This window comes from Dysidea avara, chromosome 1 (assembly GCF_963678975.1).
Source record: "Dysidea avara chromosome 1, odDysAvar1.4, whole genome shotgun sequence".
Lineage (NCBI taxonomy): Eukaryota > Metazoa > Porifera > Demospongiae > Dictyoceratida > Dysideidae > Dysidea > Dysidea avara.
In genome coordinates, this window is record NC_089272.1 from 52,704,219 (window position 1) to 52,730,669 (window position 26,451).

The following is a 26,451-nucleotide window of genomic DNA, read 5'->3' on the forward strand; positions in this document are numbered from 1 at the left end:
TTGCTGCAGACATAAAAGTAAAATTGACTCAACCCTAAAGCAGACCCCATACTTTCCTCCAAGAAGTCCTCTACCTGGTGATAGTTAATACTGCCCATGATCATAGATAAATTCATGTATACTGCTACCATCTACTGTAAGGTTATAGTCAGCCAGCATTGGAATCTGATGCAATGCAGGGATTTAGTTCATATTGATATAACGAAAGAGTGTTCATGATCAGTAATAATCAGCATTATTAATAATGCATGTCTGGGTGCCGCTACAAGGCCATGCATGGTGGGTGGCTAGCCACCCCATCCACCCTCTCTGGATCAGTCTCTGAATATGTGGATTATGATTATTATAATAATCATAATCCACATATTTATTAAGAGGAGAATTAAGTTTTGGTTCGTCACCAGTGGTGGCAGTGCATTCCACCATGACATTTAAAGTATTTTTATTTACTCACCAATAAATTTCACGATTGCACTCTATTCAAGATTTCAAGCCCTCCTTTAATATCCGACCGGTGTAAATTCTTTAGCAATCAATGCCAATGGGACAATTTACCCCCATCTATGAACAGAATCCGGATATGGACACAATGAAAAGTTAAAAGTCTACTCATCGGCGGACGCCGGCTGCGCCAACAACACGTGACATAATATACCCAACACCCTACCCATAATTTTATGGGTGTGGCGACGTTTTGGGTGAACCACCCCTTTATGTGGTTAGTTACCAGCAAATATAGACGCTCATTGCAGATAGCAATATAGACGCGTCTAAGGTTAATTGTGAGCTTGGACCACTCTGCGTACCCGTCATACGTAGCTACGACTACTCAGCCAGAGAGCAGCTTCGAACTAATCTTGACAATCCATAGTGGAACTACAAAAAATCCAAGTAAGTCACTTGTTTATTTCAATGCTCACGGGGATTTTTCAATGGCCGGCTTTTTGCACTCAGCTGAAGGGCTGCAAGGGGGAGGGAAGGGGTGCAACCCGGGGCACTGGCACTTGCTGAAACTTTGGCAGTCCAAGCTGTGCATGGGGCTACATCTCCTTCCTCATTATAGAACTTTTTTTCCTGTGGAGTACTTGACTGCTCTATTAAAGTATACAGATGCCTCTTACTAAGAGGGCTTATGCTCCCTTTCCTGAAGAATGAGCTTTCTTTATGTTACTACACAGGGTAGTTATTTGGTACTATTGTATGTTGTTACTCACTAATTCTGTGATACCAAAGTAAACGGTGTGTCTGGTTCCTGCTGCAGACTTGGAAATATAAATTTTAAAATAAGGGTTTCCTGAAACCATTGCAAACCTTTATCATAATCCCTGATGTTTGCTGTTATGGTTTGGAAATCAGTAGCCATGCATGTTTTCTAGCCACTCAGTAGTTTTGGTTGTGATATTTCCTTAGTATTAGGACCCTTACAGTAATTTACAAAATCAGTAACTGAGACAATACTAACATCCAGGTAGAGCACACTAAGAGCAACTCAGCTAAGTATTGATAAATGTATATATATATTATATTATATAATATTTATTTATTTAGTGCTGCCACGATATTGAAGAACTTTATATCATAATATCACCAAGGTTTATGTAATAGCTATACCACGGGCACGAGTGCTTTGCCTGATATATACGCATGAGCATGAGGGCATTAGCCAAGTGTGAGTGGGTATATATCAGGCGAAGTGAGGCAGCATAGCCAAGTGTTAGGGCATCTGCCTGGTGATCAAGAGGTCCCAGGTTTGATTCCCGGTTATGCCACTTTGGTCTAGTTGTTTCCTTGAGCAAGAAACTTTACTCACATTGCTCAAGTATACCCAGCTGGCGTCAACTTGGGAAGCAGCCCACCCAGCTGTAACATCAATGGATACTTGGTATTAACTGGGGAAGCAAATACCCAACTGTCCTTGTCTCGCTTAGTGGTGTTGAGGTCGTTGTGGAACTTTGGGTTCCGCGACCTCTCTTCATGAGACCCGGACAGTCCTCCTGCGGGCTACTAGCTCTGCCCCAGGAGGATTTGCCTGCACAAGAATCAAGCGCCTGAGTGGTGCACAGGCATCCCATTGCTGGTTCACTGGGCGGAAATAGCTGTGTTTCGTATGGCTGCCGTAGGCTTTGCTTTGCTTGCTTTTTATCAGGCAAAGCACAAGTTCCCGTGGTATAACTAATATGTGCCACCATAGATATACGACGCCTAATAAGGATTGGAAACGGCATCACGCACCAAAAATAGGCTTGTTTCGAATGTTGCGGGTAGTTTCCGTAATTTGTATCGTATACTAATTCAATTGTCCCTTAATTTGCATTCTCCATTGCTAAAAATAGCTAGAATATGGTATGGTCTCTTTAAAGTGTTCTTTACACTTACGTAGGTATCATCTAAGGAACTTCAAAATGTTTTTTCGTCAAATGGCACATCAACCTTTAATCACTGAGGAGTTACAGCATGAATTTCAGGAGACTCAAGCCATGCATGCTTTCACAGCGGTGGAACCCATAAAAGTGGACTCTGTAATGTTAAAACCTACAAATGCTTTCACTGCAGTGAAACCCAAACCTACAGAAGATCAGATTGTAGTGATGGATAGCAACCCTTCTTATGGACCAGTGATAATGAGTACTCAATTGCAGTACCTACCTCCAAAAGTACATTCAAAGGTTAAGAAACCAAAGAAGGGTTTAGTACAGGTTGGTTTTCATGTACAAGATGCAATATAATTGAGCTGTGACAGTGTATGCAATTCATATAATGTTTATAGTTACACTGTCCAGTTTTTTTTAGCAGTGTGGAATTATTACCGTATCAGGATTACCATACCTGCTGGACTATGGTTATATACATGCCTAACTTTTTGATTTGCAGTGTTTGCCATTTGCAAGTATGCTTTATTATAATATTATGCATCCACATAAACAGAAAATTATTCTCAACGTAGCAAGACACAATATTATGTCATACGTATGGCCAAGAGAGTAGATGCCACGCTAGTGTGTTTAATAAATGGATAAAGGCATAATTTTCATGCATACATAATTCTGTGGTCCCTGCTCCAAATCAAACATTCTTAGGTTGAATTTGCACGCTATGACAGGATACACACCAAAGAGAGTCATACATAGCCAATTTTATTTGTTTTGGAGCCCAGCACTTTTCACATACTAGCAAAATTCACCACAACTGCAAATGTGTAACTTCACTGCCTGTAGTTTATAGTATACAAATGGAAATTTAGAACACGCTTTGTGTATTCATGAAGTCCTCATCGGCTCTATTAGAGTGTTGCAATCATACAATTTTGCACTTTCCCACAAAATATTGACCAGAGACTTGCCTCACAATGCTATCCTGGCGTCTTGGCAGTATTGGTTAGATATAACCAAGCCCAAAATTCCTTCAGTATGGCTGTAAATGTTTCCAATAGGTAGCTACAATTTGTGGAATTTTCTACTGATTGACTGTCTGACTGATTCCTTCAGACAAGCATAACTTGATAATGGCTAAGACTATAGGCTTTTACTGTTCAGCATCGCTTCAACATACCACAGTATGTACAATACATGCTTCATAGACTCACCTGTGTTCTTCTTTGTGTCCCGCTGATAGCACAAGGTGTTGATTCGTGGTAGCACCATATGATACCTTCAATATATTTGTTCAGAGAATAATCCAAGTTTTCCGTTATAACTGGATTGATTGCAGAGGTCCTTCTGTTAACGTTCTTCATTTGTAACACTAGTAGGGGGCTGAACATAACTGAATAATGGCCACTTACAGTAATCGATAGTTGGGGCATGCATTCAGAATATACCAATAAGCCTGGTGCCATTCTATCCTTCTAATGCAGTAATGAGCAGGTTCACATGCACCAGTCATAATAATGTAAACTAAAAGTCAAAAAATCAAGCACAGAGAAAATTAGGAATATTGCGTTTGATTACTGATCAAAGAAAGAAATTAAACGAGGAAGGTCACATACACTTGAAGACATACCAATAGACATGTAGTCTCTAAGAGTATCCTACTGTCATACACATATATACCCCTGTAGAAAGGTGTATTGTGAAGTTATGATGTGATGTTTTTTAGATAGCTCATATAATATTAATGATGTCATTAATTGAACATAATATTGATTGAATGTGTGCCCAAAAACATTGCTAGCAACCAAATTAACTTGAACTCTCAGCATACTTTTATGGGTTTAGCTAGGCATTTCATTCCAAACCATTCACAAACATAGGGCTTTTCTGAGCATCACTAATGTAGATATACATTATATGGCTTTACAAACCACAACACCTTGTCATTATATCATAACTTCACAATACACCCTTCTACATGGTATATGAAATAAGATACTCTCTTCAGTATATGTTATATAATGAACTCTTAGTTACCCAACAGTTGTTCAAATAGTGCTTCCTTAGCAATACATAGCAACATAATTAGAAAATTACAAATATTTCACCAATTACAAAATCACAATAATTATTAATTTGATAATTCTACATGCATAATAATTATTGCATCTTTACAAACAGAAGCCTCATTCTACCATATTACTAGAGTCAAGTTTTTTTAGAAATAGCACAACTTAAACTTGTTTCAGTGTGCTTTTGTATAGTAAGTGCCTGTGGTAGCCTCATACCATACAGCAATGCTACATACAGCATTTGCGACTGGTCCTACAGAAACTGGGCACACGAACACAACTAAATCCCACCACAAAAGCGGTCACATCTCAGTATTGGAACAGAATAATTTGCATTCTGTAACTAGTATCATATAGCCAATTAAGTGGTTAATAACGGCTGAAAATGTCATGGCCATAGTGTAATGCCATGAAAAGTTATGGGTCATGAAAGTTTGAAAAAAGTAGTCATATTTTTTGTGCCCACATGCCCTATTTTCGCAGGTCTGGCCACATACACGTAAGAGTGTATTAAAATTACAATGCAGGCTGATAATTGCATGGTCATAACACAGTAGTTTAAAGTTGTGAGTCATGGAAGTTTTAAAAAGTAGGTGAATTTTATGTGCCCACATTCCCTGAGACCCAGTAACATTTGTGTTTAGTATAATATTATCGTATTATATGAAATTCAGTTGTGAGCTAGCCATTTGTATCTATCAAAGGCAGTACAAAGGGGTGATAAAACAGTAGTCAATGAATGGATATCATACCTGAAAGTGAAGCCACGTAACGAAAAAGGGAAGAGAATAATTGATCAGTTCGATTTTGATGAAAGTGAAGGATCTTTTTTTAATGCTGTGCACTATGCAGTTATCAATAATGATGTGCAGACACTTCAACAACTTTGTGATGCTGAAGCAGGTATGTTTGCATGTGCTGTGGTGTAGCATGAAGTACAGCTGGTCTTTGTAATACAGTGTATATACGTAATCATGTTATGCATATCTTTTACAGTTATATTCTGTACTTGTATTGAGAAATGCCAATTTTAAGCATTCAGAGTGATAATTATTATACAGTAGCTCACCGATGGTCAAAACTATGTACCAAATTTTCACATATTATATATTTTGCACCAATTCTTTAGGAGAGCTTTAATTGGGGTGGTGGGCAGGATGGAGGGTGGGGAAACATTTGTCTACAAAACTAAAGAAGAACATGTAGGAATGAGTTACTGGCCCATTCAGGGCTTGAAACTGGTTAAAAGGAAAGGAAATTTACAGTAGAAGTCTTTATTCAATACCACAAAGCTGTACAGCTATGGACGGTCATAATCAGATTGGACAGAGCTTCATCAACATCGTAGACTGTTCATACAGTTCACCACTGGGATTGGGAAAAAGGTAGTACAGGAAAACCACTCAAACCTGGCTGATTTGACAGTGAACGTTTATAGTGTATTCCTGAAGCTTTGTGCTCATGATGAAAACTCAAATTTGCTGTTATTGGCAATAAGACTGGTTTTCCCAGATGTATGTACAGTAAAGTGGAATGCGTTAATCAGGACACTTAAATGTGAACACTTGATATTGGTCTTAAGGTATCCCTTTGCATTCCGGTAAAATCTGAACACCTAAATATAATCAGTCCTAAGGTGTCCTTAATACATTGGTTTCACTGTAGTTACATACATATTATACTGTACAGTATAGGGATAGAGAAATACGAGAACAGAGGTTGCAATTGCCCCCCCTCCTCTTTGAAAAGTGGAGGAGTATATAGCGCCCCTCACTTTTTCCAATGTTCAGTTGCTAGAATAACGTAAAGCAATCATTAACCAGCTTACAACTGTACTTTGCCTTTGTTTACTATATAGGATTTGTCCTAAAGGTTGTGCAGAATGGAATACTTTATGAATCAGTACTGGGAATGCTCGAGATCAAGATACTCTAATAGAGCAGTCACCGAACTACAGTGGAACCCAAGTTCTCCAAACCCTTGGGGCCAGGGGTGGTCCGTAAGTCTGAAATGCCCATCACATCTATGAAACTGTGTATAAATAATCCTAAAACAGCATAAAGAAAGACTACCCTAATAGAACAGTCATGACTCTAATAGAGCAGTTATTGCCGTAATTCAGTTAACCGAGAATCCGGATAAGTGGGGTCCAGATAACTGAAATACAACTGTACTCTAATACAATATTCAGTGGAATCATTATAAGGTGGTACTGCTATGCAATTAATTCAATCTGTCTCCAATAACACATGCATATATCTATACATAATCAAGAGCATGAGTGTATAATGAAATGCCTTCATTTACTGATGTATCTGTACAGTATCTTAATAACAGTTGTTGCTATAATGATTATCTAATCCAAAACAGCCAAGCTGTAAAAAAAGTGTGCGGCCCTCAGAAAGGCTATGGTGAAAAAAGATGTGAAATCCAAGGTGGCGGCCAAGAAATGGCTGTGATGGTAGGTTAATGGTAAAAACTTTAATAACGACAATTCAGGTGAATTAAGTGGCACAAAATTTACCTGAATTGTCGTTATTAAAATTTTTACCATTAACCTACCATCACAGCCATTTCTTGGCAGCCACCTTGGATTTCACATCTTTCTTCACCATAGCCTTTCTGAGGGCCGCACACTTTTTTTACAGCTTGGCTGTTTTGGATTAAATTTCATTTCTTTTTGTATTTGTATACCCCAAAGCCGGCCTATGGCCAGCTTTGGGACTTTTTTAACCTATGTTTTTTTCTTTACTACAGGAGAAGAAAAGATGAAGTAGATGTACTTTAAATATTTTATCAGTAAATGTACAAATTATATATATAATACATATGTGATCGGATTTGCGAAAAGGGGTCTTCCACACACATCCAATTTGCCAACTTTGACAATTGATAACTTCAGATTGGAAAGAGCTATTGCCTTGAAATTTGGGCAGTGGTGATTTCTTTGCAGCTGAACTCTCTACAAGGTAATTTCTTCTAGCTGATCTCTCTACAGGGAGATTTTTTTGTAGCTGAACTATCTACAAGGTAACTTCTTCTAGCTGATCTCTCTACAGGGTGATTTGTTTGTAGCTGAATTCTGTATAGGTAATTTGTTTGCAGCTGAGCTCTTTACAGAATGGTTTCTTTGTAGCTGAACTCTCTACAAAGTAACTTCTTCTAACTGATCTTTCTACAGGGTGATTTGTTTGTAGCTGAACTATCTACAAGGTAATTTCTTCTAGCTGATCTCTCTACAGGGTGATTTGTTTGTAGCTGATCTCTTTACAGATTGGTTTCTTTGTAGCTGAACTATCTACAAGGTAACTTCTTCTAGCTGATCTCTCTACAGGGAGATTTGTTTGTAGCTGAACTCTCTACAGGTGATTTGTTTGTAGCTGAATTCTGTACAGGTGATTTGTTTGCAGCTGAGCTCTTTACAGAATGGTTTCTTTGTAGCTGAACTCTCTAAAAGGTAACTTCTTCTAACTGATCTTTCTACAGGGCAATTTGTTTCTGGCAGAATTTTCTACAGGGTGATTTCTTTGCAGCTGAACTCTCTACATGATGGTTTCTTTGTAGCTGAACTCTCTACAAGTTAACTTCTTCTAGCTGATCTCTCTACATGGTGATTTGTTTGTAGCTGAATTCTGTATAGGTGATTTGTTTGCAGCTGAGCTCTTTAAATAATGGTTTCTTTGTAGCTGAACTCTCTCAAGGTAACTTCTTCTAGCTGATGTCTTTACAGGGTCACTAGTTTGTAGCTGAATTCTCTACATGGTGGTTTCTTTGTAACTGATCTCTCTACAAGGTAACTTTTTCTAGCTCATCTTTCTACAGGGTGATTTATTTGTAGCTGAATTCAGTACAGGTGGTTTGTTTGCAGCTGAGCTCTTTAAAGAATGGTTTCTTTGTAGCTGAACTCTCTACAAGGTAACCTCTTCTAGCTGATGTCTCTACAAGGTCACTAGTTTGTAGCTGAGCTCTCTACATGGTGGTTTTTTTGTAACTGAACTCTCTACAAGGTGACCTCTTCTAGCTAATCTTTCTACAGGGTGATTTGTTTGAAGCTGAACTCTCTACAAGGTAACTTCTTCTAGCTGATCTCTCTACAGGGAAATTTGTTTGTAGCTGAACTCTCCACATAATAGTTAGACGTCAAGAACCAGGGTTTTTTCCGGATTTAGAAAACTCGAAGGCCCTGGGCTGTAGCGCCCGAGCGCAGCGAGGGCGCTACTAAGGGCCTGAGGGTTTTCTAAATCCCGTAGAACCCATTGGTTCTTGATGTCTAACTTATTTAGACTCACCATGGTAACAGAAATTTGAAATTCTGCTTTCACTACACGACAACAACTCGATAATGGCTACTATTGCTGACTCTCAGGTACAAGAACTAAAGGACTTCCTTGACAACGAACTGTTTCTATTTGTTTCGTACAGCAAAGCGGACACACCTACCAGCAACAACGTTACTCATGTTGGTCTCCCCGCTCAGACCAACTTAACAGAGACAGAGATAGATGAAATGTTTCTTCAAGCCTTTGAGGAACTCGATGACAAGAGCATGTCGAAATTACAAGAAGCTGTTGTGCCCGCCACCAAGAAAGACCATCACGCTGCGGCTGTTTCACAGTTAAGCGACCAGTCAGCCATGGCCGGCAACAGGCCTTTTGCAAAACCCGTTTCTAGTAAGGATATCGAACAAGTTATGAAGAGTGCAGTACCAGAGAAAACGCAACAAGACAACAAGTATTGTGCCAAGTTGTGGCATGACTGGGTATCCTATCGAAGGAAAGAAACTAATGTTATTATGCCTCCCTTACACAATATTACGAGCACAGAATTGCAACACTGGATGTGTCCATTTTTATTAGAAGTAAGAAAGAAAGATGGTTCTGTATTTCTTCCTAACACATTGCACCACATCTGTTGTGGAATCATGAGATTCGTTAGAGCCAATGGAATACCTACAATTGATATTTTTAAGGACAAGGAGTTTGTTCAATTTAGAAAGGTGTTAGACTCAGAGATGAAAAGATTACAGTCAGCTGGAATAGGAACTACACTACGACAAGCAGAGCCAATTACATTTGCTGAAGAGGAAATACTATGGGAGAAGGGAATTTTAGGAGACAGCACTCCACAGTGCTTGGTAGATACCATGCTGTATATGAATGGGCTCTATTTCTCTCTTCGTGGTGGTAAGGAGCACAGAGATCTTCGACACAGACCATCACAAATTCAGTTGATAGAAAATGCTGGAGAGAGACCATATCTAACTTACAAGGAGGATATTTCAAAGAATCATCCTGGTGGACTACGAGGCAGGAAAATCAAACCCAAGGTAGTGATACATCACGCAAACATAGAGAAACCAGAACGTTGCTTTGTGCGACTTTATAAATTGTATAACAGCTTGTGTCCCTCACATCGTCCTGGTAATGCATATTATTTAAAACCACTACAGAAGCCTTTGCCTGGATGTTGGTATTCAAGTCAACCTATAGGGCATACAAAACTGGGTACTACAATTAACAGGATGTGTCAAAATGGTGGCATTCTTGGTTACCGTACCAATCATTCATTAAGGGCTACGGCTGCTACTAGACTACATCAATCTGGGTGTATAGACGAACAACGAATCATGGAAAGAACTGGCCACAGAAGTGTTGAAGCGGTACGAAGCTACAAACGAGCCTACAAACATCAGCAAGAGCAGGTATCTGATATATTAAACAATGGATGCATTGTCAGTGCAACAAAACCAAAATGGCCTCATTGTGATGATATCAATACTGAAAATACTATTGCACAAGTGAATTCCAAATCTGTACATGGTTCATTGTCTTTGGAATATTCATCTTCCTGTACTCCTGTGTTCAATATATCATCTTGCTCATCTGTCACTATCAACTATACTGGAAATGAATGAGACATTTATCATGACGTTATTGTTATTTAAGCTAGCTATATTATTGTATATACATGTCCATGTAGTGCACATAACCAGCATAATGATTTAGACTTCAACTCATTGTACCTTGACAGGTACTTTATAACAAGCCTCCCTCTAATTCAGTACCGTTCCAATTAAGCGCCCATGTGTTGCCAATGTTACAGGCGCGCTTAATTGCGTTTCGAAGCGGACTACAATTTGCTTGACAACTTGTTTTTGGATGTTGACAGCTGCTTGTTTAAACAAGAAACGTGGTGTTATGTAGTAGAAAGGAGCGTGTTACACCTCCCTCTTGTTGAGTACGGCTGTTACTAGCCATTTAAACGCCTGTGAGTTGCTAATGTTACAGGCGCGTAATTTCCATGTTTCGTATCGCCTCAGAGCGTGGTCTCTATTGGACATGACCGTGGCTCTACGGGATTTAGAGACCACGTTTTCAGCCAATCAAATTTCAGTATCAAACTTGTTGACGTCTAAATGATGGTTTTTTTGTAGCTGAACTCTCTGCAAGGTAACTTCTTCTATTGATCTCTCCACAGGGCGATTTTTTTGTAGCTGAACTCTCTACATGGTGGTTTCTTTTAAGCTGAACTCTACAAGGTGATTTTTTCTAGCTGAACTATCTCTTTCCATAGTTGCATGAACTCCCTACAAGGTAACTTCTTCTAGCTGATCTCTCTACAGGGTGACTTGTGTGTAGCTGATCTCTATACAGGTTTCTTATTTCTAGCTGATCTCTTGAATTCTCTTCAGGGTGACTGCTCTATTAGGATGACTGCTCTATTAGAGTATCTCGATCTCGCACTTGCTGCACCAAGTTGGATTTCGTGTTATAACTTCGTGGCTTTAAGTCTGATTCTTCTACACCATTGATGAGCCTTTCTAAGATGATTACTCCATCTGTACAACGATTTTCAAAGCATTACCCCAAGCAGTTTATCTGGTAGGCGTGGCAAGCAGTCGTTTTTTTATTAGCTGATCTCGATTGCGTAATTGTTACACACTGTTGGTTTTTTCGTTGTATCTTCCTGGTTTTTAGCTCGATTTCTTTCAAACCACAAAAGGTTTGAGGTTCAATAGTTAACCTATTCACCCATCGATTTTCAGCTTCTTCCCATACGCGGTTTACCCTGTAGGCGTGACAACATATTAGTGTTATTTTTCGTGAATAATCGCTCATAACTCTTTGCCTGTTTATCGTATTCCAGCCAGAGTTGGTACCGAGATGCGCCTTTATACCCCCCTTCTGTGTGCCAAATTTCAAGGCAATCGGATATGGCGTTCGAGTTTTATAGCAGTTTTTGTAAGTGTGTGACAAGAAAAAGAAAAATAATAATAATAATAAGAAAAAAAAAAAAGAAACTGAGCCAATTTTTGAAGTCGCATATCTTGGGAACGCGCGAAGTGATGTTGCTCAAATTTGGAATGTGGAGTGCTGCAGTTGGAGGGCATGTCCACAGAAAAACTCATCTTGTTTCATCAAGGAAGCACAGAGCTACGGAGGTGCGAAAATTGCGTTTTTTTTCTCCTGTCAATATACTCACGGGTGTTACGCGCCGGCTTCTTGGGCCGCACGACACACTACCGTGTGTCTTGATTACAGCTATTTTCAATGGTACACATGTACCATTGTAAATGCTCTCAATTGTAACTTACAGCCACCCCTCATGGCTTTCCCCCCAGCCATCCACCCACCAACCCACCCACTCACCCACCCACCCCCCCCCCCCCCCCCCCACACACACACACACACACACACACACACACACACACACGCACACATACACACACACAGACAAACACACTTTTGGGTACTGTAGTCACTGTCCCTGGTAAAGTATAACTACTATACATACATATACATGCATGCACACATAAAGACATGCAGATATGTACACATGCCAGCAGCTAAAACACTACTTTTTACAACTAGCCCTATGTAGACACTACACCTACGTAGTGTTTAAAGTAAGTACTTTTTGTGCTGTGTATTGCCAGGATTGTTGAAAGAGTTAAAGTGATTTCTGACTAACTAATGGGTGTGGGAAATACTCTCCCGAAAATTTTGAAATGTAAGTAAGATTGAATCTTAAAGCAATTTTAAAGAAGGGACAATTTTAAAAAAAACCATATACGTACGTATATAATTACGTACATGCAAGCCTTGTTTCATTGGATTTTAAGGCAATTTTATGCACTGTAAGAAGAAAATTAGAACTGGTTGGATTGTTTGTATAGGGCAATTTTAATTAAAGAGTAGATCATGAAACAGAAATGGCTATCTCAAGAATGGGTCTTGAGGAAACATCCATCCATACATACATACAGTAAGTGACTTTAAAAAGTTTACATTTGGTTTTGTAAAGACCATTGTAATGTAACAGTTTTACGATGACCATTGTATTGCTAAACATATCGTAATTTATCATGTTTACAATATGTTTACCTGTTTAAAACAAAACAAGTCTAATTGCCAGTTGCATGCACTACCACACACAGAGGGGCAAGAACAAATTAAATGTGTAACTACCAACTGGCAACAAGCTTGATAACAGCAGGGGCAGTGAAATTTGTAACTTTGCAGCTGTCATGTAGCAGTCAATTAACAAAACAATAGCTTTACAACATACAACACAGCACAAGCAATTGTAATTACTATTGTAAGTACTAAGGCGACTGTAAAAACCAATGGTAATTACTAGTCCCCTACTGTAATTATAAGTCCCTTACTGTACATACATACATACACACACACGTACACACACACACACACATACACACATACATACATACTTACATACATACAGACAGACAGATAGTTATACCAACAAACAGACAGACGCATACACACACGCAGCATGCACACACACGATCATAATACATATGCACAAAAACACACATACATGCATAAATATGTACATACATGTATGCAGTACTTATATATGTCGAAAACATTTTCTGATATTATGCATCATTGACTTGCATAAGCATAACCATCAATTTAGAGTGCAGAATTATATTTTTCATATTCCATGTTGTGATTGTAAGTATCTGTTTGGACATAGATCTTAACAACACCACCAATGAAGAGATTGAAAATCCACCTTTGGTCTTAGCTGCATTGAGGTTATCTGATGACTTGTTCAAAGAGGGATCAGCTGATAATACAGATTATGGTCCAGGAATATCACAAATGAACAATTCTGAGTTAAAGACTACCTTTCATACATTACTTCAACATAGCAAAGTTGATGTTAATGGCCAAAATCGTAGTGGAATTACTGCCTTGCATGTTGCTTGCAGCAAAGGAAATAGCCACATGGTAAAAGAACTACTTCGAGTTGAGACAATTGACATCAACAAAAAAGATAAACATCTTAATACCCCTCTACATACAGCTTGTGTTTGCGGTAACCAAAATATTGTTGAGCCTCTCATTAAATCCGGTGCTAATTTAAAAGAAAAAAATATCCATGGAATGCATCCTTTACATGTTGCTGTGGTTGAGCGTAATCTGGAAGCTGTGACAACAATTCTTGGCCATGCTGATCAGGCAACTCTCTTGCATGAAACAGATAAAGGAGGTCATTCAGCATTTTTGTTGGCTGTGATGTCTGGAGATGAGCTTATTGTGAAGTTTCTCCTCGATACAAAGGCTGTAACAATAATGGACAAGAATGAAATAGGCCAGAATTGTTTTCATTTGTCTGCTGCTATCAACAAAGAGAAAATCATGCAGATGATTTATGATTATGATGTACCTAGTGCTGAGCAACTCCTAGATGATGTAGACCAATCAGATAACACCCCTCTTCATTATGCTGCTCGGTATTACCAAGATGAACCACTAATATTTTTGATGGACAAGTGAGTGCATGAACTTTGTGTAATAACTTCTCATGTAATAGCCTATTAACTCATTCCCTGCACATGTGCACAGAAAATGCAACATGAGGTAAATAAATGTGTTGAGAGGCTCATATAGTACGTGGTGAACCTGAATACTACATAAGTCTCGAAACACCCCTAAAGTTTTTACACACAAACAAGTGTAGGTGGTGCTTTACATTGTACTTCTTGGTCATCTTCGACAAAGTGTATATCTCGAGTATCTCAATTTTTGGTGATCAGTCAATCAGCTATATAATCCAATTCTAGAGCAAACAGAATTAGTTTGGCTAGTATTAGTTTTAGCAATTCCATTGTAACTCATGTGATCAATCATGCTGTCTGAGTGGGGTTGATTTTGTAATATTCCTTACATAAATGTAATGTTACTGCATTTTCCACATAGCTGCAAGTGCTGTATTTGCCCATGTGTACTGTATCTGCATAAGTGTCTACACATCAGCAGATACAGTACAGCTACGTGGATAATACATGCACAGTATACTGTATGAAAAAAATAAAAAAACATACTGAGTATACATTGGAACTGTGATCCCTACCCCTAGAACTGGTGTAGCAAATTTATGGATTTTCCCACATTGCTACTGTAGCATTGCCAAGTAGGGTTTCCCTCATAGCTATTTTCATCTCTTGCATACTACTTTTTAAAAACAGTTTATTAAATCGCATGCAGATTTTGGCTACGTTAGGGAACGCACTTAAATTCCATACAAACAAAGTATCTTGGTGTCTCCTGCATAGGAAATAATTTACACTCTATAACCTTAAATTGGAAGAAACATAGCTATATCACATCTTTTACACAGAGTTGAATTAAAATTTTGAACTTGTTCAGTATTTGTAATAATAATTATTAAGAATAATGTAAATTTGGCATTGCATAATTATCTTGAACACTTTTATTCTAACGTATAGAGGTGCTAATTTGGAATGCAGAAACGACGAGTACAAAACACCACTGTTAACAGCAGCTGCAGCTGGTAGTGTAAAGGTCATGCAGTTGTTAATTCAAAATGGTGCTGATGTAACAGTTACTGATAAATACAATGGGAATATTGTCCACTCCATTGTTTTACATGGGCATGTGGATGAACTGAAGGTTAGTTTTATAGTGCATAAGATTCAAACTATAGTATGGGTCTACAGAATCCAATAAGCAATGATTAAATGCTATGAAACTGCAAAAATATAATTATACTAATTATATTGCAATAAAATTTCTTAATTTAAAGTGAAGTAAGTTTCCAGCAATAGAAAATAGAGATGATCATAGCTACATATGAGGCTACTGTATTTGGCATTATAACAATATGGAAAGTCTTTACTTTCACATTGAAAAGATGGTGAAAACATACCAATTTATGGATTTTCCCACATTGCTACTGTAGCATTGCCAAGTAGGGTTTCCCTCATAGCTATTATCATCTCTTGTATACTACTTTTTATCACCAGAATCCTATATAACTACCTCATTTTATTTTTTTGTGGGATCTGGAAGTCTGGCTTTATTCTATTCCTTCCTATATAAGTATACTGCATAATCATGTATAGCTACACCTATATATGCACCATAGCTTATGAACTGTATTGTGCAGTGTGCAGATGTGAAGTTATTTTTATTACATTTTAGACATTTTTCAAGCTTGATGACTCTGTTAAGCTGATAAATGCCAAAGGTCATCGTGGTTTCACTCCACTTCACATGGCATGTCAAATTGGATTATATGAGTGAGTTAATCATTTTTTGTGTGAGACTCAATTGTGTTCAAATATGTTCACAATAACATTTAAGTAAATGTTGGAAAGTGGAACAAAAATTTGAAAGGAGTCAACTGATTTCCCTAATTATACTTAATTGCTTGCACCTTGACAGTTGCCAATAATAAAACAACAAAGAGTACATGGAAGCAGTTCATGTTGTCTAACTGCTTTATCAGAGTATCTCAATCTTTTCACTCAAAATATAATTGTTCAGAATAATATTAATACACTAAATCATACAGTACAATAGTGCTGTATAGTAGGGACAACAAAGGTGTGGACGTGGCCAATGAAAACATCACCCAAAAACTCTCTTTTCCCAGATGATGAGGCAGTTTTGGTTAGGTAAAACTTAGCCTAAACAAGCCTTCAGGTTGACCTGAAATGCTTTCAACAAGTTACTATGGAATTTTTAAAAATATTAATTAATTAATTTATTTAACAGGATTTTCTAGTGACTGACTCTGACTGAGTAACAGATACCTTCAGACATGCGTAACTCAATAATGACTATCGCTATGGACTTGAGTTTTCACTGTTTGACGTTGCTTCGGCCCGAGAAGTGCCTTTTGACATACCACAGTACGTACAGTGCAATCTTCATGGACTTACCAGTGTCCTTTGTTGTGTCCCATTCATCTTTACTAACAGCTAAAAGTGTCAATTTGGCGGAAGCACATGATGGCTTCCCTTCGTAACGGAAATCATCCAAAACTTTTCATAGTGACTACTTTGATTGCAGAGGTGCTTATCGAACAGTTTTTGATTCATACTGCTGTGTAACAGGTTGAACATAGCTGACAACGAAGTGTAATGAAAACTTCACTTTTTAGACAATAATTGATATAATTGGGACATGCGGCACCATTTGTTTCTTTTGATGTGGTATACATGAGTTCACTACTCATAATTATTATTAAAAGGTATCAAGCAAGTACACAAAAAAGTTTGGAATTATCAACTTGAGTAGAGACCATAGCACTTTGATAAAAGGTACTGAAACAAGCTGGAGCAGCTCACAACATTAAATCACAGTAAACAATAAGAAGTGTTATATCCCTACTGTGCATTTCCATTATGGTATCTTGAGCACAGTAGGGATATAACACTTCTTATTGTTTTACTGTGATTTAATATTGTGCACCACTCCAGCTTGTTTTAGTACTTTTTATCGATGTGCTATGGTCCCTATGCTCTAGTGGAGAATTCCAAATTTTTTGTGCACTTGTTCAAATAGATTCCTGATGTTGGAAATTTGGAGTTTCAATATCTGAATTTTTTAATACTGTGTATTATCAAAAGAGTTTTCAGCAACTTCTCTCTAGCCTTTGTTAAGAAAGCTGTTAAATCAAAGTTTACTCCACATTATATAATGAGTTTTTAATATTATGACAAGCATTTATTAAAATTAATAAATTAATCAACATCTTCAGTACTGTAATCATTTCTTGGCCTGTACTTCACATTTATATCTGTACATTGATTTTTGAGCTATGGGTTAATGATCTTGGCCGTATGCTTTTATATAGATATCACTTCTTTATGTGTTTGAGGCTTATAATGGAGCTTATTTGTATTCTTTACAGAGTTTTTCAAAACAGAATAGAGGATATGCACAACTTCACAACTGAAAAATTCTAATCAAAATGTGATGTTTTCTTGCATCATGATGGTGAACGAATGTATTTTAGGTATACATAGAAAGTGCGAATCACACAACGTAGGCCAGCTACAAGAGTTTCTCCAGAGCGATGGATTCCTTTTACATGTATAACAGAGTAACTGGAAGGAGGAGCCCCATCCCTAGTTCATGTGGCAAGTTATAGTCCGAGCCACATTAAATTTGCTACCTGTACTCTTGTATGGGATTCATGATAGTCGTTCACCATCAAAATTCTTGGACATGCCACTAATCTTATCATATTGATCATTTTTCATTCAAATAATAATAATGTGCGCATATCCTCTATATGCTTACTACTGCTTGACATTTTATTACATATTATGCATTAATAGAATTACAGATTTATAAGGAAAATTCTATCGCAGTGTTGTACAGTCAATTGCTTGTGTGTTGACCATTATGTATGAAAAAAATACCATTCCATTCTGTGCTTTAATTTGAGAGTTTGAGCTTGTTTAGTACTGTTTGCAGTACTGTTTAGCCTTTGTAGATAGGCTTGATACAATCCACACAATGCAAAATGTTCAAACGTATGTGCAATCGACTGTAGCTGTTCTATTAGAGTATCTCAAAGGAGAGAATCTTACCTGTGTTTGACTTTCAAGTTCTCTGTATATAGCTATCACTACAATTTAGTTTCATACATGTAAATAATATAACTACAAATGGTCCGAGGAGCGATGAGTATGATATCCTTAAATTAACATTTATCTTGTTAGCAAAGCTGTTTACTTTGTAGGTGTTACAAGTAGTATGATTATTGAACTATTGAACTGTGCAACATCTTTCATAATTTATACAACAGTATATCAAGACATTGTACATTATGTTGATTTTGCTGAGTTTGTGGGATCACAGAAATGAAGTATTTTATACCATTGTACAAAGTATACATACTGTATGTAATCCATTAAAAGTTTATTTTTATGTATATTATTGATGCATTTGCAATGTGATCAGAATCGCAGTGGAGCTTTTGAAGAAGGGTGCAAAGGTGACTGTAAAAGATGAGGATGGCTCTTCCCCTTTACATATGGCTGCGGTTCATGGACATTTGAAACTTGTAATGTTGCTAATCAGCAACTATGCAGACATTGATGTCACGTAAGTTATTGGATTGAATGTGTGTGTATAGCCTTGAGGCAAGGAGATAAATGTACAGGGCCTACCATAATTGCCCTTGTTCTCTCCTATAAATTCAAGTACTAATATTTTTCACTCCATTTATCTAGAATTTCTCCATACAATACGCATATTAGTATCTGAGTTCTACCCCCATTGTGAGGTGATATCATTGTTATTACTGTACACGAATTCAAAGTGGAGCCTAGGATGAGCATAATAACAATGATATCATCCAAATATATGGATTTTACATCCTAGCACATGGGAGTTTACAGATATTCCTGTTCACATTTCTGTTGGTGTGCTCAAGATATGTCTAAATTGTGTAGAGATTAAACCTCTATTAGCTACTAGCAATATTATTGTTCAGATGTGCTACTAGTAAGACACTATGTATTGCAGTAGCGATAAACAATTTTACGAAGTAGCAGTTTTTAGGCATGATTTGCCTTTGTTTTGGTGCTGGTGGAGTGGTGTTGCATGGAATGCAAAGGCTTAATAAACTGGCAAGTGGATTCCAAGATAAAACAAAAGAGGTAGAATAGTTTTATATGTTGATTTCTGTGTGTAGGGATGTATATAACAGGCTGAATACAACTGAAATCAGTTTAATGCATTGCTTCTTAGTAATTGGTAAAGGAGTGTAAAGTCAGTGTGCAATAATGCCTCATACTGTATGTCTAACTCCATGCCTTCCTTTGATGTGGTGTTATCAAAATTAGCTATGATAAATTAAGAATATTTGGTAGTTACCCTTGTAATTAGCATGCTAACTTTGGGAGCTGTTTATTACTTTTGTAATTATGTAAAACTCTGTATCACAGATGTATGTACATACATAGCTAGTGAAACTTTCTTGTTACAGTAATGAAGCAACTGGCTGGACACCTCTGACTTTTGCTGCTGCTCAAGGCCATTTATTGGTTGTTGAATACTTATTAAAATCAGGGGCAGATGTTGATGGAAAGTTTTCACCTGAAAAATTACAACGCTTCACTGATTCAGAGAAGACTTCTTGGAATGTAAGTATATTTGTGTAGTGTGTGTGGAATGATACAATTTATCTCACAAGCGACAGTAATCTATTCTGTACATTTTGAGGATCACTCCCTCAATGTACACTGCAAACAAGTTTGTTTAAGGTCACGTCACTGCTTTTCACCATTATTCCTCTTAAAGGGCAGTACCTCATGGAACTCCATAGTAGCTATAGTATTGTTCTCATACATGCAGACTCCTTTTGAACCACCTAATATAGATGTGTGCTGAGTCCATATTTGCTTTAATAACTATAATTTGTTGCTGCATACACCAGTCCTGTAATGCATGCAGTCTTGTCTATTCCTTAATACTGATATCTATTGTGCAAGTGTAGAAACTTTACTTTTGAGTAGGGATCATATACAGTAAAAAAGCAAGGAAACAAGGGAGGTTATCTACTAGTTTTATAGTGGATATTTAATCCCTACTCCAGTCATATATATACTGTAGTATTATTATACAGTCTATCAATAAATGTAGCCATGACTGCTCTCTAGTGAACCAGTGCATGATAAGAATGGTGCCAAACACTTAAATATGGAACTGAATGTGCATCCGATTATCAAATACTGAAAATTGTACGAATTCCACTTTGTTTTCAGCTATTTTCCCCCAATGCAACAGCATGTGAAGTGCCTCTGAAATCAATCTAGTTACAACAAAATTGCAGACAATTCTTGTAGATGGCCAGCACTGAAACTATGATGCTACTGTAAATCAACACCAAAGCAGTTACTGTAGTTGAGAAAGAAATGGGACACAAATGAATTACTTTATGAGGCGTAGTTGCTGTGGTGAGCAAAAGGCACACCTTAGGCTGAAGTAACATTAAACAGTGAAGAAATCAAGCTCTTTGAGTGTTATTATTATAATATCTTGTAAAGCACAAAAAAGTGATTGCTTTAAAACCTGCACACAAAAGCCTGCAAAAAACAATTTTGAAACTCACACAGTACTTTTGAAATCCATCTTCTGTTTGTAAAGTTGCACTGCACCTAACCAAGAATGCCTTCTTATGGTTATACCTCTAGTGTGTTGTCACCTATGCATATTCATCAAACCTCATTCTACAACTACATAATTATACAAAACTGCAGTCATGTAAACATTCTACAGTATACTGTGGACGTAGACCTGTTTTTACTTTGATCTTGTCACACACGGTTCAATATAATGTGTAATCATCACTTGATGTTGTACATGTGCAAATGTAATTATCACATATTTATTCGTCAGATGTGATGATCTGCATTGTTTAAGTAGCATATAATGTAATAAATGTCTAAAGTCCCTAAGTTTTCGTAACGCTTGTTAGAACTAAAAGAGAAATGTTAGTCATGCAGATATAACAGATGGCTAAAACAATTTGCTCAGATTGATGCACATGTAGCCTTCCCTACTTGGTGGTGAACTCCACTTTAGAAATGATCTTAGCTCTTAGCTCCAATAGAGCAGTCAATATTATTGCTCATTTTAACTTTTTTAACAATAGCAAAAAGTCATTTTTACAACCAAACAGAATCTGTAAATTAATTTGAAAGTAGCTATACACTGTATGTAGTTAAACATGAGCACAATAGGTTGAATTTATGAGCACTGCAGCATAGAGAAATTTTGGTAATAATATACATACACCTAAATAGCTATACAGCCGCCATACTTGCTGTATGTGTACATCATATGTGACCTAATTAGGGAAACCATTGATCTACGCACATCAATAGATTGTGAGATATGCAATTTTAAGCTTGGGAAGGACAAAAGCTATGAGTTTGAAATTTTCACCATAAATGATTGCAGCCAATCGTGTTATGTCATTGCAATCCATAGAAAACTAGCTGTTGATATAGTATATGATAGAAACCAACAGTATTGAACAGGTGTATTACCCTGTGATTAACAATTGTTTGAAGTAACATGGATATTTCAGTAAGTGTTTGTATAGATTTCCATTAAGGGTTGCTATATTTAGCCAAATTCGGCCACTAAACTAAGTGAAAACATGATAGCATTAAAGAGAAATGGCTAATGTTAAAGTTCTGGCACTGCCAAGCGTATCCCTGAAGGTGTGGCAACACACTCATTTGTGCAACCATTGTTTTACCAAGCTGGAGTTATCTTGGGTCCTTACTACACTTTCCTTGTACAATAACTGTTGTATAGTTGGTTAAATAATACGGAACACCAGCAAACAAAGACCCGTTGCCATGTATGCATTTCAAATTACCATTTCACGTTAACGAACAATTACTGAAATATCTGTGTTATTAGCTATATGCAATCATTTAATCATGGGCTAATACACTGTTCGACACACTTGGTTTCTATTATATACTCTTTATATACCCTGTAACCATGATGTTTTGAGCAGCTTTTTTCACGATGGTATCTGTAACACGAGCACGTCACCATGAGTGGTGGTGGGTGGGTGATTGATATATAAACAGAAAATGGCCAAGTGGGTGATATGATGTCTCCAGCCTTATTATTGGACTCTCAAAACCACCCGTGCCACTGAAAATTAAAGAAATGTATGTAGAAAATATCTGGAAAACTGTCCAAGGCTGTTCATATATCTAGTCTTGTATATCAGCTGGCCAGTGGCATTACAAGGTGCCAACGCATTCCCAGTGGCTGGCACACATCTCTAGAAATCCGCTTGTGAAAAGCAGGCTGATCAAACCAGAGGCATGGCTGTGATGAGAATGTGTAGAGTAATGGTGTGGCTATCCATTAGAGTATTAGTGTGGCTACCCATTCATGGTGAAAAGTGAACTTCACTGGTGTGTGTGTAGATTGATGATTTTCAAAAATTTGGTCACATATGTGATGGAAATCAACCACTTTGTCACAAGTGAAATAAATGGAATTTTGTACTTTACTGTGTTGCCATAGCAGTACATACAGTAAGTAGCTATTTAATTATTTCTGGTAATTCAAGGCACAGGCTATTAATTTACTCAATGTGAAGTTGATTGGTACTTAGCAATGCTTTATTTCAACCATAAATAGTTAAGATGTCAAGTGGCTGATTTCCAAAATCTGGTCACATATGTATAATATTATTGTTTTATGATGATCTTTTCTGAATCACAGACTACTCCACTACTAACTGCTTCTTACTATGGAAATGTGGATGTAGTAGAGCTGCTGTTGAAAAATGGTGCTGATGTAACCTTTGAAGATGCAGAAACAGATAATGGAACACAAAATTTTACCTGCAATTGTTTGGTAACTGCAATTCTTCATGGACATAGGTAATTGCATCCTTAAAATTCACTTTTTGCAGCATACGTACGTATAGTACCATAATTATACGTAGCAAGTTATTTACAATGACAAAAAGTTTTTTGGATTGTTATCATCTAAATTTTGAGGAAAGATTATTTGCCTTTTCAGGATGTTTTATGCATTTGTAATATGATTGAGTTGAAAATTTGAAGGAAGAAAATTTCCACAGATACCAACATAAGTTGCTAAACTATAAATATTATGGTACATTCAGTACATATTCATCACATGGGAAAATATTAGTGTTAAAGACTTTATCATATGCAGTGATTTTCCATAACAATTAAGCATGTAATGCTTTGTATACAATGTGCCATGTCATTGCATTAATTAGCTGACTTTTGGATTTAAGCATAAATTGAAGACTTGAAAGTGACAGGTTCCCTAGACTTGAGAGTGACAGGTTTCCTGTCTTAATTCAGTAATAGAAAGTGAGACTGTACAAACGTCTGCTATCAAATTCACTTCGCATAATATATACTTGTGAAGCATTCCAGCAGTTTCCCACATGTGTAAGTGATTACTTTGTGGTATAATTATATAAGTTATACCATGAGCACTCGTGATTTAACTATTATATGTACGTACTAAGATATGTACTACATACTGTATGAGTATGTAGTAGAAAATCTTTTGCTTTTATACATAGGGACGTTGCCCTGGCTATTATTAACTCAGACAGTTGGCAAGATGCCCTGAGATGGCGTGCTGAGAATGACAGATATGGACTGTACACTCCAATGAAACTACTCATCAAAAAGATGCCAGGCAAGTTGAAGAATGACTCAATATTAATGTACCACTATATTGTTGGTTGTTGTAACACATAATACAATGGATTCTCACAAACGTACTATGTCCTTAAGTACCACCTTCAGACATTTGTGGAGTCCATACCATTTTAAGCAATTGATTGGAAAGTTATAGTAAGGTAGAAAGAACATGTTAACTAGACTAATCAGCTACTTGGTTATCCTATTAGGCAAAACAAATACAATAAATTTGAAGTGTAAGTGAATGGAATTCTGGTAGCTGATGTTTTTATACCTTAAAGTCATGCAAATTTAACTTTTAATACCATACCTGTTTCACTGCCCATACAAAAGTCTCAATAGTAGCAGTGAAATTTATCCCGTATTTCACTGGTAGCAGTGAAAAAGTTGTAATTGCAATTTCATTGGCTAGAATTTATGTTAACAATTAGTGTTGACACATGTTTAGTACATAGTGACAAATTGCGTACATAGCAGCTAATGCACAACATGCGCATATGCAGCGAGTATGGTATTAACTGGGAATAGCATGGGTAGCAGTGAAATTTGGGATAAATACCACTCTTGTTGTATTGGAAATGGTAAATTTCACTCGGCTTCGCCTCGTGAAATTTATCCCCATTTCCAATACAACACTCGTGATATTTATCCCAAATTTCACTGCTACCCATGCTATTACTAGTACGAATAATTCTTAGAGAAAGTTGCTCATAAGCATGCTACATTCAATTAGAACACATTCTTACCATATCTAAATTAAATTCTTCTGCCTTATACCACACAAAAATTCACTCAAAATTTCTTTAAATTGTGTTCATCAGTTACACACATATATTATAATGTGTTTCCATAGTTTTGATAGTTCAGTGTGTAGGTATGCTACACCTTTGGTGAAGATCACTACACACAATAAACGAAGTACTTGCACACTATATGCAGCACATAAACAAACTTAACAAAATGAACTCATGTGTACATTGCCGCATAATAAAGTTGTTTTTAGGCGTCCTCTATCAGCTGACAGCAGAAGATCGATTGTGAAAGTTAGAAAATATTCCGTGTATACCTAGGGCTCATCTGTTAATAGCAACAAATGTAGGAACAGCGTTACCCACCGCCATTCATCATTAAAGTTGTGAGGTATGTCTATGAAATGAATCCAATGGGTGGTTTCTTACTGGCTGGGGTGATTGGTCAACCGACACAGGCAGGATATTAGCTAGTACTCATATGAGTGATCATTCATAGTAGCACCCACAGTAGGCTGTTACCCTGCTAATATGCATCACACGTTTTAGTGTCACATGCCTTAAACCACAGGTGACTTACCTAACTACAGGTGAGTTAATATAATTATACTTACATACCTGCAGTGTTGGGGCTAACGCGTTACATAACGTTATTACTTTTGTGGTAACGAAGTAATATAACGAAATATGCTGTAAAAACAGGGAAATATAACTCAAGTTACTTTACTTGCAATTGTAACGCGTTACCTAAGTAATGAAGTTACTGTTACAAGTCTAATATTATGTAACATTATTACTTTAAGTAACAATGTTACTAATCTCGTTAGCAATCCACTGAGTAACACTTAAGCCACTACAAAGTAATGAAGCCTACTGAATGAAGCTTATTCATCAGCTTCTTGCTTATAACCAAGATTTGCACAATGTCCAACAACACAATCATGTCACGTGATAAAGTGGTAGTTTCATGGCAGCTAAGGCTGCCACACACGTGACAGCTTACGGCTGTGGACACAAAGTAATATAATATGTAATATTATTATAGTTACTTTATTATATGTAACTGTAACTAAACAGTTCAGTTGTAAATAATATGTAATATGTAGCGAGTTACATTTAAAAAGTAACTGTCCCAACACTGCATAGCTGTTCCCAGGTAAGTATTATGTACATACTTACCTGTGGTTTGAGTTCTAAATGCCTAAATATACTGTAACACCTGGCGGGGGGCTCGTTTGAAGTTTCACATGACTATGGTATATATAAGTGATGGTTAATGGCTACACTTACCATATCTGATGTAACTTCAAATAGTGAACATGTACGTATCTAATAACAAGCGCCTAAATTGTCCAACCACTTGATCGTCTATGACCTCTTGTGCAAAAAACTCATAGTTCTTGTGTTATTGTATACCATACAAATGTATACCATACATATGTATATATGTACACCAACGTTGAAACCGGGTCACTACTGCTGACCCGGATGACCCACTGACCGAGATTTGACCCGGATGTGACCCGGATTGACCTGGGTGTGACCCGGATTTACCTGGATTAATTAAAGCCGAGACGTGTTTTGGCTAGTCTCGAGCGAGCGAACGAGTCTACATTTTGAGCGTTCGATTCGTGTTGAGTAAATATTGCAACTTCAGCCTATCTGTAGGTTGAAGACCAAAAAAAAATTTTAAAAAAGGTCTTGACAATAGCTACCCTCGCGTATGTTGGTAATGCAAC

General features: G+C 37.1%; 1 protein-coding gene across 1 annotated transcript in view; it reads left to right on the forward strand.

The window, feature by feature from the left end:
- Positions 1–723: 723 nt before the first annotated feature.
- Positions 724–26,451, forward strand: part of LOC136268589 (transient receptor potential cation channel subfamily A member 1 homolog) — a 28,791-nt gene continuing 3,063 nt past the window's right edge. Inside the window, exons 1-10 of the mRNA XM_066063969.1 lie at positions 724–891; positions 2,381–2,696; positions 5,146–5,344; positions 13,445–14,246; positions 15,204–15,387; positions 15,919–16,016; positions 18,694–18,837; positions 19,724–19,880; positions 22,996–23,156; positions 23,840–23,958. Of these exons, the coding sequence (XP_065920041.1) occupies positions 2,403–2,696; positions 5,146–5,344; positions 13,445–14,246; positions 15,204–15,387; positions 15,919–16,016; positions 18,694–18,837; positions 19,724–19,880; positions 22,996–23,156; positions 23,840–23,958 (2,158 nt within the window). The 5' untranslated portion in view covers positions 724–891; positions 2,381–2,402. The remainder of the gene's footprint in view (positions 892–2,380; positions 2,697–5,145; positions 5,345–13,444; positions 14,247–15,203; positions 15,388–15,918; positions 16,017–18,693; positions 18,838–19,723; positions 19,881–22,995; positions 23,157–23,839; positions 23,959–26,451) is intronic.